The 12,162-nt window shown below is 35.3% G+C and overlaps 1 protein-coding gene and 1 long non-coding RNA gene across 3 annotated transcripts in view; one reads left to right on the top strand and one right to left on the bottom strand.

Moving 5' to 3' along the window:
- LOC102013362 overlaps positions 1–621 on the bottom strand; it is a 3,939-nt gene extending 3,318 nt beyond the window's left edge. Inside the window, exon 1 of the long non-coding RNA XR_259109.2 lies at positions 183–621. This is a non-coding gene — a long non-coding RNA (uncharacterized LOC102013362). The remainder of the gene's footprint in view (positions 1–182) is intronic.
- Znf407 (zinc finger protein 407) overlaps positions 1–12,162 on the top strand; it is a 471,237-nt gene that overhangs the window by 222,604 nt on the left and 236,471 nt on the right. Inside the window, exon 5 of one of the 2 annotated variants that reach the window (XM_013511452.1) lies at positions 4,246–4,958. The exons of the other annotated variant lie outside the window; for it this stretch is intronic. Within the exon in view, the coding sequence (XP_013366906.1) occupies positions 4,246–4,270 (25 nt within the window). The 3' untranslated portion in view covers positions 4,271–4,958. Of the gene's footprint in view, positions 1–4,245; positions 4,959–12,162 lie in introns of those variants that run through there. 2 annotated transcript variants of the gene reach the window in all.

Consider the following 12,162-nt stretch of genomic DNA (forward strand, 5'->3'; position numbering starts at 1 on the left):
CTTTCTTCCTTCCTTCTGCTTTAATTTTTGTTTTTATTTGTATGTATTTGCAGAACACAATGATAACGTTCATCGTGGGGAGTTGGAGCACATATGTAACATCTGAATCCTTTTTTCATCCCATTTCTCTCCACACCTTTTCTCCTCCCTCCATCTTTTGATCTGGAAGAATGTTTTCTTACCCTCTTCTCCCTTCCTTTTTCCTGGCTGCCATGGGTTGAACAGCATTCCTCTGTGAAGCCTTTGCACTGTACCTTGGAGTGGAGCCATCTAATTGTGGGCTGAATCCTCCAAAAACCATGAGCCAAAATAAACCTCTCCTCCTTTATGATGTGGGTGTCAGGTGTTCTGTCCTGGTGATTGGAAACTGACTACACAGTTTTGTTCTGGTAAGAAAATCATGGTACTCCTAGTTGACTTCTCAAGTATCTTAGTCTTTTTTCTCTTTGTTTGCTGGAATATCATGTAGGTATACACATTACAGATATTTTCCTGTTAATAGACTTTTTTTTTTTGGTACCGGGAATTGAAATCAATACCTTGTGCTTGCCAGGCAGGCCCTTGTACCACTGACTTATATCCCCAGCCCTAGGGTTAATACACAATTTTTTAAGGACATAAATCTTTTCACACTATTTAAAACTTTTATCCTAATTTTTTAATAACTTGTATGTGCTAGAACATTGGAATGCACTTTAAGTAATACTAAATATTATGAAGTAGGATTATTTCTTGTGGAACTCAAAGAATATATGTATGCACTTATGATTTCTTTCTTTTTTTTATTTTAAGGATAAAAGGAGGGAAACATTAACAGACATACAACATTTTACAACATATCACAAGCACAATACAGACAATACAGAGTTACAAACAAAGTGGTAGGGAATTAACAATGGTGGTTGTATTACATACTGATATCTTCAAAGTGGCTTCTCATGAAAACAGATATAGACATGCAATACTGGTCAACCAAAGACTCATTGACAGTTTCTTTCAGCATAGAAACAGCAGACAGAAGAACAACCATGTTATCTATCCTGTATATACATACATACAAAATTTCTCCTTCTTTCCCTTCTCTTTTCCCACATCCCAGAAGCCCTTTACTCTTCAGTGGTTTCCTATCATGCACTTATGATTTCTGCACCCCTTTGGAGCAATGATAAAATATTGATGTGTTGTAACTATAGGCACTTTTATTCTAATTACAGTACGTCCCTTCCTTTGTTCTGCCTAATGTCCTTAACTAAAATCTATCATATCTCAGCAAGTTTGTGATAGCTGTAAATTCCTACACTTTGGGCAGTGGCACAGTGTGCTATATTGGAGAGTTCATCTGATGAATAACTGATCAACGTAGGTTTAATGCAGTCTTTTGTGTGTCCAGCAGTGTGGCCTTGTGTCAGTTACTTTAAATCTCTATTTTGGTCTGTGTATATGGAGGGTTGTTGAAGGAAACCTGAGTTATCTGTTATGTTCATTGAGTAGCTTTGTTTCCCTGCACAAATCTCAAGATGTTTTTGTTTCCTTATCTATAAAGCTGATGTGATAAAATGTAGACAGTTATGATGATCAAATTAGATAGTAAATCAAAGTATAGTAAAGGACATGAAGTAACATTTAATAATAATAAAACTGTGGTACTGGATTATGAGGATTTCTACCACTGCTATTTTATGATCTACCCAAGTTTCTTAACCTGTGTTACTCAATTTACTCTGCTAAATATATGGAAAATGATAGTTTTCTTTAAAAATTCTTGTAAGGAGTAAATGGGATTAAGTGTACAGATGGCAGAGTGGAGTGTTTTATGTCTAGAATGTGTCAGGTAATTGAACTGACTTAATTTCAAGTATATTATTTAAATTTAGCTCAGTATTTCTGAGTCTTGCCCTAGTTTTCAATCCTAGTAACAGGGTGGCATTAATGTAAGTCAGCTTTCTATCAGTATAATGAAATACCTGAGATAAGGTTTCTTTTCATTCAGTTTTGGAAGTTCAAGGATAGAATGGACGCATTGATTTGGGCCTTTGATAGGCATGCCAGATGACCATGGTGAGGGGAGCACCTGATAGAACAAACTACTCACCCTCATTATCCATGAAGCAAAAGAGAAAGAAAAAGGGATCAGGATTCCATAATCCCCTTCAAATCCCTTTCTGTTACAAGGATTTTCCCCTACTCCTCCCTCCCCTAAAGTGTCCACTACCTCCCAGTAGTTCCATTAGGACCAAACCCTCAATGATACCACAATGAAGTATCCTTTGGAGGACACTTGTCCAAATCATAGAGATAAGTAAGACAGATATTCTGTTCATGCAGCTTACATTCTTATGGGGCAGTTAGAACATAAGTAAGCACATTGTGACTTCAGAAAGCAGTGGGAGCTACAGAGTTAGTAATGTTTTACTACAGAGCAGAAAGTTGCCATTGGAAAAGTAGCTAGTGATTATAGACTGACTGTTCAGGCAAGGCAACTTTAAAGCAGTTTTTAAAAACGCTATTTGGAATATTTGTAGATTCACATGCAGTTTTAGAAATAACACAGAGAGAGGCTATGTATCTTGAGGCATTTGAAGTAGAAACTCGATTTTTAAAAAAAAGACTGTAACAAAGAATCCTACACGCAGAGGGAATACAAAGTGCAGAGATTTTGAAACAGAATCCAAATGTCATAGCCTTGATTTACTGAAATGAAATCATGGTTGCTGGAACATATGCATAGAGACAAGTACGTTAAAAAAAACACAATTATAAACAAGATCACAGGGTGCCCTTAGTGTCATGGTAAAGAGCTTCGCTTCCTAGTGGCAAGGATGTCCGTGGAAATATTTCTATATGGCAGATGACAATTTTAGGAAGCTTACTGGCTGCAATGTAGTACAGGGATGAGTTGCCAGTGCAATAATTTTTCAGAATTCTGTACCTTCTTATATTTGTAAGCTGATACTCCAACATTTTAGTCTTAAGTGTAAATACTTGGGCAGAATGTATTCTTCAGTGTAGAGTAAAAATTGATATTGAGAAATAATTCTCCTATCACTTAAAATGTATTGAGTAGAATGTGACTATCATGGTTTGATATCTGCCATCACTCATGTGAAAGTACATGAAAAGATCTTCTTTAACTGTTAGAACTGTTATTCTTTTTCTTACATTTCTTACATTTGTATATCACTTTCACTTTGCTAACATTTATATGAAAATGTTAATAATCATCCCATTTCTAGTTGGCAGTACACAGTGAGCCCTCTGTGTTTGTGGATTATATATCCATGGATGCAGCCATTATAGATAGAAAATATTAAACCAAAAACAATACAAAACTCCCATCTGTACTAAACATGTGCAAGCTTTTTTGTATATGTCATTATTTCCTAAATAATACAGAATATCAACAATTCACCTAGCTTTTAAATTGTGTTAGGTATTATGAGTAATCTAGAGATGATTTAATGTATAGAGGAGGATGTTGGTGGGTGATATGCAAATGTCATGCCGTTTTGCATAAGAGGTTCTGCATATTTTGGTATCTGTGGGGGTCCCTGGAACCAATTCCCCATGAAGTCAAAGTGACAACTATAAACTCATAGCATTGAAGTAAGGCTTTTATTTTTTAGTATCTTTAGCTATTACTGGTTGAGGGGTTAAAAATATCTAGAAAGGCTTATGATTACTAGCAATACATAGTGGATTGAAATAAACTGTAAAAAGTTTGATAGTTTTTAAACATAACATAGATATTGTCATTAGAATTATATCTGTTGAACGGGACAATTTTTAAATTTTCAATTTATGTGCCCATAGATGAATACATTTACTACTGGAGTATGAAACAGCTGATAGGGGCTGGGGATTTAGCTCAGACGGCACAACACCTGCCTGGCAAGCACGACGTCATGAGTTCGATTCCTGGTACCAGAAAAAAACAAACAAACAAAAAAACCAAATAAACAAACAAACAAACAGCTGATAAAAATCGTAAGCCTAAGTGATGTTGAGATGGTATACATTACTGAGCCTGAGGAGTTCAAAAGGTTATTAGCGGGGCTGGGGATTTAGCTCAGCGGCAAAGCACTTGCCTGGCAAGCGCAAGTTTGTGAGTTCTGTTCCCGGTACCAGAAAAAAAAAAAAAAAAAAAAAAAAAAAGGTTATTAGCTATTGCTTATGTTATATATTTCTGTGTTATTTATATTATGCCATTATGGAAGAGTTAATTACTTTTTTTTTTTTTTGAGACAGGGTCTCACTTGAACTCACCATGTAACTCAAGCTGGCAGCGAATTCACAGTAGTCCTCCTGCTTCAGCCTCCTGAGTGCTGAAATTATAGGCATGTGCCACCATGCCCAGCTTCAATTACTTTTTTAAAGTTAATCTAATTCTAATGAATGCATGGTAGGGGTGAATAAGCAGCAAAGTACTTGGTGAGTGGCACCAAGTGGATATATGTAGCATGAAGCAAATATTGATGGTACCCAATATTCTGTGGACACATTAATGATAATGTTCTTGCTTGAAAGAAAATAAAAATATGAAATCATTCCCAAATAATGTTTCTTTTATAATGTAATATTGTACTGGGCTGTGGGAAGTAAGTGTCCTCTCTTTCTTTAAATTAAAAAAAAAAATGTATAGCTGAGAAAGCCAGAACAGTGGTAAAAGATAGCACTGTTGTCTGACATACACACATAGTAATAAAATTGAAGGTGGAATATGAAATTATAAAAGAGTATTCCAAGATTATTTAACAAAAATAAACCCCCAAACTTGGGGACTCTTAGCCTTAGATAATGTATTGACCTTTACCACGAGGTTCATTTTGTTGGTTGGTTGTTTCAGTCTAGTTCTTTTTGTGTGAATGAAATGATGTTCTGCTCTCTTCAGTATTTTTTTGCCTGTTTTGTTTTATATTACTCTCACCCAGAAGTGGTATCCTTCATAGATTAGCAGGCAGGATGGATGAGCCATGTACCATTTTAAGTAAAAATTATTGTCACTTTCCCTGTGCCTACTGTACTATACCTGAAGTTAGAACATCTGGATTTAGGGTGAGTGTTCCCTGTATAGTGCTCTGCCTCTCCTTTTATGTAAATATGTATAAGAAAGGAAAGACTGAAATCTGTACCTCAGTTTTATGACATCTTGGTTTTGGAACTAGTATATGGCTGTATTTCAAAATTTTTCTTAGGCTTATCAATAAAATGAAAGCATATAAATCAAGTTAAAAATTGGTAATTACTTAGAATAATATTTGCTATGTCTCCTTCAAAAGTCTTAATGTGTTTTCAGTATATGAACAGAAGTGATCTGAGCCTGAAGGTCTTGGCAGGAAGAAGGAAATGGGGGGGTTGTTGATTCAAAGGGGAGATGGTTGTTTGTGGACCAGAGTGATATTTGTAGTCAGATCTGTGATAGATTTTGGAGACAAAACTGGCTGCACCTACTAAAGGATTGATTGTATGCAATTGTATAAGACAAATGAAAGTATCTGTCATTGAGAAGGAGATTGTGAAACATACTGGGAGCTTCTTTTCCCATGTTGAAGTAGAGATCTTGACTTGGAAGTCATATGTGTGATTCTAGGACAGAAGGCAGTGGCCACGTCTCAAAACTGAAGTCTGTACGCTATTCAAAGCCCTTTAATTATTTTGGGAAGGGAGAGGTGAGGACCAAAGCTTGAGCAGTCTACCAAGAAGTCACCAGATAAAGAGGATGATGATGTGGGCTCTAGAATAAAGTAACTTGTGAGAGAAAATGCTTCATATGGATATCTTAAAGACAAATAACAAAAGAGCTTCCAAGGGTTGAGTGGGGTCTAATTTGTGCAAAATATTATTGGTAACATCAGTACACACTCTTAAATATTCAGAGGCTTAGTGAATCACTATTCAGATAAGTTTGTTGAAGGGGATGAATTTGAGATTGTATCTATTGCCCATGGGTTTCTGTAATTTAAGATCTAAAGACTGCAGTTGGACTTTGACCCCAGGCTTTGCTAATTGGCATGTTTCTGATAAGGATGGTGACATCAAAATCAGTAGGTCTCCTGACTGTGGCGACTGACCTCCATGTAGTCCATATGTCCACAATCATTGTGAGAGAACAGACCAATCAGCTCCAGCCCCACATATTTATTATCATGTGAATTATTATGGAGCAAATCTCCTCTGATGTCCCCTTACTGTGACTCTCTTCTGTGTACTTAGAGATGTATTCAGGTAACCCATGTCACGGGGATGTTGATGTTGTGTGATAGCCAAAGAATTCCTTTGGTATTGCTGCCTGGAGTCTCCCAGGAAGAGTTACTGTTTCCAATCTTTTCCTAAGAACATTTTGATATGTTTATTGTTTTGAGATACATTAACATAATGAGAAGTTATAATTCCATGATTTATCCCCCCACCCTTTGGAGACAGGATCTTGATGTGTAGCTCAGGTTGGCATTGAACTCACTACATACCCTAGGTTAGCCTCCAACTCACCATGATTCTCCTGGCTCAGCTTCCTGAGTATTGTGATTATAGGTGTGCGCCACCATACCTGGCTCTATTTTTAATTTTCAAGAGGATAATTTCATAGTTGGTCTTTTCCATCCTATAGACTGTTATAATTACTCATTTGATATTTTCAGAATTCTGATATATCATTTTAAAAAAAGATACTACAAAAGTTTCACAATTATTCTCGTTTTATATTTTATTTACTCATTAAAGATATTGAGTGTTCCTCTTACAATTCATTAGGGTCACGCTATGAGGTTTTACACTGAGTAACATAGTATGATTCTCTCCTGTTCTTTGTGTTCCACTGTTGACAGGTAGAGAAAGGAGCAGAAATGTGATTTGGTCAAGCACCATTCTTGTCACTGTTGGGGACAGGCAGGCATGGATCACTGTTTTGTAGTTTTGAAGTTTCCTTTGTTTACTGCTTCACTCTCATTTTTCCCTTTACTTTATTGACCTTAACATTTGCTTATCATTCTGTTAATAATGAGAAAATAATATTGTAGTAAACTCATTTCACCAGTGTTCTTGTTTTCTTTTCTTGGGTGAAGCAGGAAAGCAGTATAATAGCATAACTGTTCACAATGCAAAATTTGTTTCTTACGTCTGCCACAAAGGTATTATGAGATTGTTAGCCAGTAGGTTAGTGTTTTAATGGTTATGAGAAAATACTGTTTATCTCAGATGGCTGTAAAATGAAACAAGGTATTTTTTAGTATATATAAAACTACTTGGCATATTACCTACGAGGACTTCTTTAATCTGATTTTATTATCACCATTTTAAATTGAGTCTCCATACTAAACCCAAACTTGGCTTTTCCCATATCATATTTTATTTTTCTAGGTAGTTGTTTGTCCTTTGTGGAAAGCGATGCTTCCCTACACATCCACTGCTTTTATGATTTTCTTGTTTCCTTTGGTTTTGAACACTTTGATTTAATGTGATTGTAAGTGTTGTCTGTGTGTATGTCTGTCACTGTCTGTATCTGTCTGTCTATCTGTGTCTATGTCTGTCCGTGGAGAGAGAGAGGGAGAGGGAAGGGGTAGGGGTTCCATGCTATTCTAAAGGCTGATGTTCTTCTTGAATATAGAATTGATTTCTTTTTTTAGTCTTGGAACTTCTTGGCCATTCCCTCTTTGGATATTGCTTTCTTCTCTCTTCCTTTTATTTTGGGACTCCAAATACTAGTCTCATTGGCCTTTATGTGAATTCTATATTTGTGTTATGCTGTGATTTGTTGTTTCCATTTTTCTCCTTAGTTTTTAGCTTGATCTTTTTCTGTTGACTATGTTTAGCATTTACTAGTATTTTCCTTTACACAGTCCACTTTTCTTTCAAGCCAACTAATTAATTCTTACTGGAATATATTTATTTTTCACTGATACATAAAAATGGTACATATTTAATCTTTTTTGTCCTTTTTAAATTTTTTTTTAAACTAATGACCATAGTTATTTCAGAGTTTTGCTTATTGCCATGAATTCCTGGTTGAATTTCAGCTCTTGTTTACATATATGGTGATTTATTGGTTGTATGCTCAATAGGGTGTGTTACAAGGCTGAATGCTCTGATGGTATGGTGTAACAGGGAAGGTGACCCTTTCCTTTTAGATGGAAAAACTGAGGAGTAAGAGCATCATCCATTAAGACTGAGCTGCATGAAGCTCAGCTTGCACTTTGGGCAAAAATCAGCTCTTGTGTGTTTTATTATAGTTTTGCCTTATGAACATCCAGTGATTTGTTTGAACCCATAAATAGTTGTGGCCTCTTTCCCCTCCATTTTGAAAGACTGCAGGAAGTCTGTTTTTGTCCTGTAGAAGTTTTGAGCTTGATTTTTTTAGGTTCATAACTTACGCATCTTCCCAGTTGTTCCATCTCTTGGGAGGCATGCTGTGGCAGATCACTTCTGACTGCAGTACTGTCTCCTCTGTGCTGGGAGGCCACAGAAAACTACTGTCTTATTTCTCCTGCCCCTCACTTTGCCTAGGCCAATGTCCTGAGATTAGTCAGGCATCTGTTGTTTCTTTAACATCCAATCTGTCATACCAGTCTAGGTTGAGGGCCATTTTTCTGGTGGTTTTCACTTTTCCTAGTGAAATCCCATGCCCCAGGCATTGTGTGTGTGTGTAGCTTACCTGCAATTGTCAAGTCACCAAGGGAGAAAATGGCCACATGTCGTTGACTTCGCTAGGAGAGACTCTGATCCAGTTCATTTTACTTACTGAGGTTTTGTTGATATCTTTAAGAGCTAGGTTGTCATAATTCCACCTTTTCTGGTTGTTGTACTGGGTGCTTGAACTTGCATTGTCTATATATCTTGTCAGAATATTGGAAGTCTCTAATTTTATAGAAAACTTCAAAATTATGATTTGTTAATGTATCTTTAAAATAGCATGAGAAAAATTCTTAGAAAATGAATGGTGGAAAAACTGATCCAGCAGCAGACATCCCCACGGCTACCTTCTGCTTTGGACAGAGATAGTTAATATAGAGTCTTCCCTTATGTCTGAATACTTAGCTTTTAGTTGCAATACTGAAACTACATTTGCAAAATATACTCTTAATTTTTCACTGGTTGGTATTAATTTGAGGAGATCCCAAAATTTGTTTATTTGAACTGTTTTGAAGGATTAAGTGGAATATTCCTAGTAATGTAATAAGTATGTATCCTTTGTTAAATATACAAAAGGTCATTATAAATAATCAAAACATCATACTATACAGTTACTTTGATTTGTCTTTTATTTCAAAAATCCTGTTCATATTATAAAGTTAAAGAAATAAAAGGCCAGGGGCTGGGGATTTAGCTCAGTGGCACAGCACCTGCCTGGCAGGCGCAAGGTCATGAGTTCGATTTCCGGTACCGGGAAAACACACACACACACACACACACAAAAAGAAATAAAAGGCCATACCTGATGTATAATAAAAATTGTACTCAATACATGGATTATACAAATCAGGATGCTTCTACTAATTCTATATTTATAAACATTTTTATGCCTAGGATGTATGACACTTTTAAAAGTTAAATGTTATTATCCACATTAGTTTTGGTTTTAGATTTCTCCAACTTTTTCTTGTCATATGATCACCTATGTAGTTATATTCAGAATCATCAGTATGTGGAGTTTGTCCTACTACCTTGTGTTGCTGTCTTCTCTATCATGTCTTGTTCCTTATCTCTCATGAGGAAGTAGTTTTACTTTTTCTAGTACTAATTAAATCATTGTTTAATGCAATTAATTTTCTCTTATTGTTAATGCTTTTTACAGACAAGATTGTAAGTTGTCTAAAATTGCACAGGGGTCAGGTATGGAGACAAGACCTGACACCTGCCAGTCTGCATTGCATTGAACTGCTATCCTTTGTTGCCTGGTGCAGCACGTACAACGAATCCTGTTCATTATTTCATGCCTCTCCTAATGTAACTTTAATATTTTAAATTCTTTGTACTTGACTGTATTGATGAATTATATTTGTTGAAGCATAATCTTTCTGTTGCTTCTTTATTGTACAAACAAAATGCAAGCTTTCTGTACTATCCAGTGGTTTTTATTTCATTTCATTTCATTTTATTTTATTTAATTTATTTTTTGGTACCAGGAATTGAACTCAAGACCTTGTGCTTGCCAGCCAGGCATGATGCCACTGAGGTATAACCCCAGCCCTGTACAATCCAATGATATTTAGAGTTCTGTATGTGTCATTTCAATTTCTCTACAATACCTATCCAAGTAGGGACTATGCTTACTTTTTTGAACACAAATCCTTTGAATTTGAGACATGAAATTATACTTAGAAGGTAAGCAAATTATTGATTGACAGCTGCAGAAGTATTGGAAACTTTCTTTTTCCTTTGAGAGATATAAAAAGATTATATTAGGTAAAATTAGGTAAACTTAAAAGAAAATAATTTCAGCTCTTAAGGAAGAAACACCTGGAAACTCTTTATGAAAGATCAGTCATAGAGCTGGGGATTTAGCTCAGCAGCACAGTGCCTGCCTGGCAAGTACAAGGTCGTGAGTTCGATTCCCGGTACTGGAAAAAAACAAACAACAACAACAACAACAAAAAAAATCAGTCATAGATTCATCGGGATTCTGGCACTTCACCTGGAGTTAGCTAACTAAAGAAAATTCCTTGTTTGTAGGTAATTATTTATATACACATATTTTTGATGACATATATCATATATTAGCATGTATCTCATATGTGTATGGTTGTTTTAGATCATGTAGATGAATCTTGCTGTTTTTATTGGAGAGACATATTACAGATTACTATCTCATATGGCACTCTGTCTTTTAGCACTGTGAATTTCTGGTTCTTTTTTCATAAGAATTTCACAGAACAAAATTGGCATCATTTCTATAGTCCTTTGTTGTTGTTTCAATGGTGTGTCTGAATGATATCTCCACACAAAGCATATTAGTTCATTTCTATTGTTGTTCCCTTTCCTAGGGTTTAGGTTCTTAATTTCCACATCCTCTTATTTGGTTGTTTGGTTGGCATTTGTTTCTAAAATCACTTTCCTTGTAATAATTTGTAAGTAAAAAGCAAGTAACTTTTACAATACTATTTTCTTTATAAAGTACAAATACAGTGAATATTGTGCGTTTCATTTACCTCACAGCTTTTAGTTTAAATTTCTATGCCACTATTTACGACATTCATTTATTCCCAAATATTTATTTAATGGTTGCTTAAGATCTACAAGTGTTCAAAGTTCTGTGAAGTTTGTTTTGGACAAATAAAGATACTTAAAAATGTTAAATCCTCCAGAGATGAATAAGTGTGACAATGAAATGATTTTGTAGACCATTTTAAACCAATAATAGATTCTAGAGCTACTTTAAATTTTAGAAACACAAAGTTATTGGATATCAGTAGTTCAGTGCCCATTAGTTGTCAGATGCTGCATTTTAATTGGGCAGTTTTATTCACTGGCCCAAAATTTCCCTCTCACGTTTCCTTTTGAAATGTACAAAGACCATTACTATGTGTTAGTTTATGGAAGTTTAAATTTGCTACATTAATCACCAGCTTTGAGGTGACTTTGAAATTCCAGATGACTTATGACATGATACTAACGGAGTTTGTGTCCTTGTATTTTTTCAAGTTTGGTTAGTCAGATTGTGTCTGTAATTCCTTTCTTTGTTACATTAGAAATCACAGCTGGCAAATCATGTACAGCTCCATGCTTCAGCCAATGACTTGCTAGCCATTTTTCTACACTCAGTTTATTAAGGTGAGTTTTTCTTTTGTGTCTGGCATGTAGTGAATAAAGTTCGGTTTTTGCAGCACCTTATGTCATTCTAATTTTCGTATGTTAGACATTGTAGCCTTTTGTTGTGTAAGTTTACATCATACACACTTAGTGTATGTTTATCAATCTGAGTTTGTAGTTTTGCTTTATAATATATAAAATGACTTATTTCAGGATTTGTTTTTAGATTGTCAAAACAAGTTTCTTCTCTATAGTATTGTCCTTGTTTTGACTAAAATAAGCTAAGGTCCTTTTATACCCATACATTTTTCATACTTCAGATATTCCCTATTAATTGTCTCTTTCTTTCTTTCTTTCTTTCTTTCTTTCTTTCTTTCTTTCTTTCCTTCCTTCCTTCCTTCCTTCCTTCCTTCCTTCCTTCCT

The sequence above is a fragment of the Chinchilla lanigera genome, unplaced genomic scaffold (genome assembly GCF_000276665.1).
Source record: "Chinchilla lanigera isolate Chin_1 unplaced genomic scaffold, ChiLan1.0 scaffold00001, whole genome shotgun sequence".
Classification (NCBI taxonomy): domain Eukaryota; kingdom Metazoa; phylum Chordata; class Mammalia; order Rodentia; family Chinchillidae; genus Chinchilla; species Chinchilla lanigera.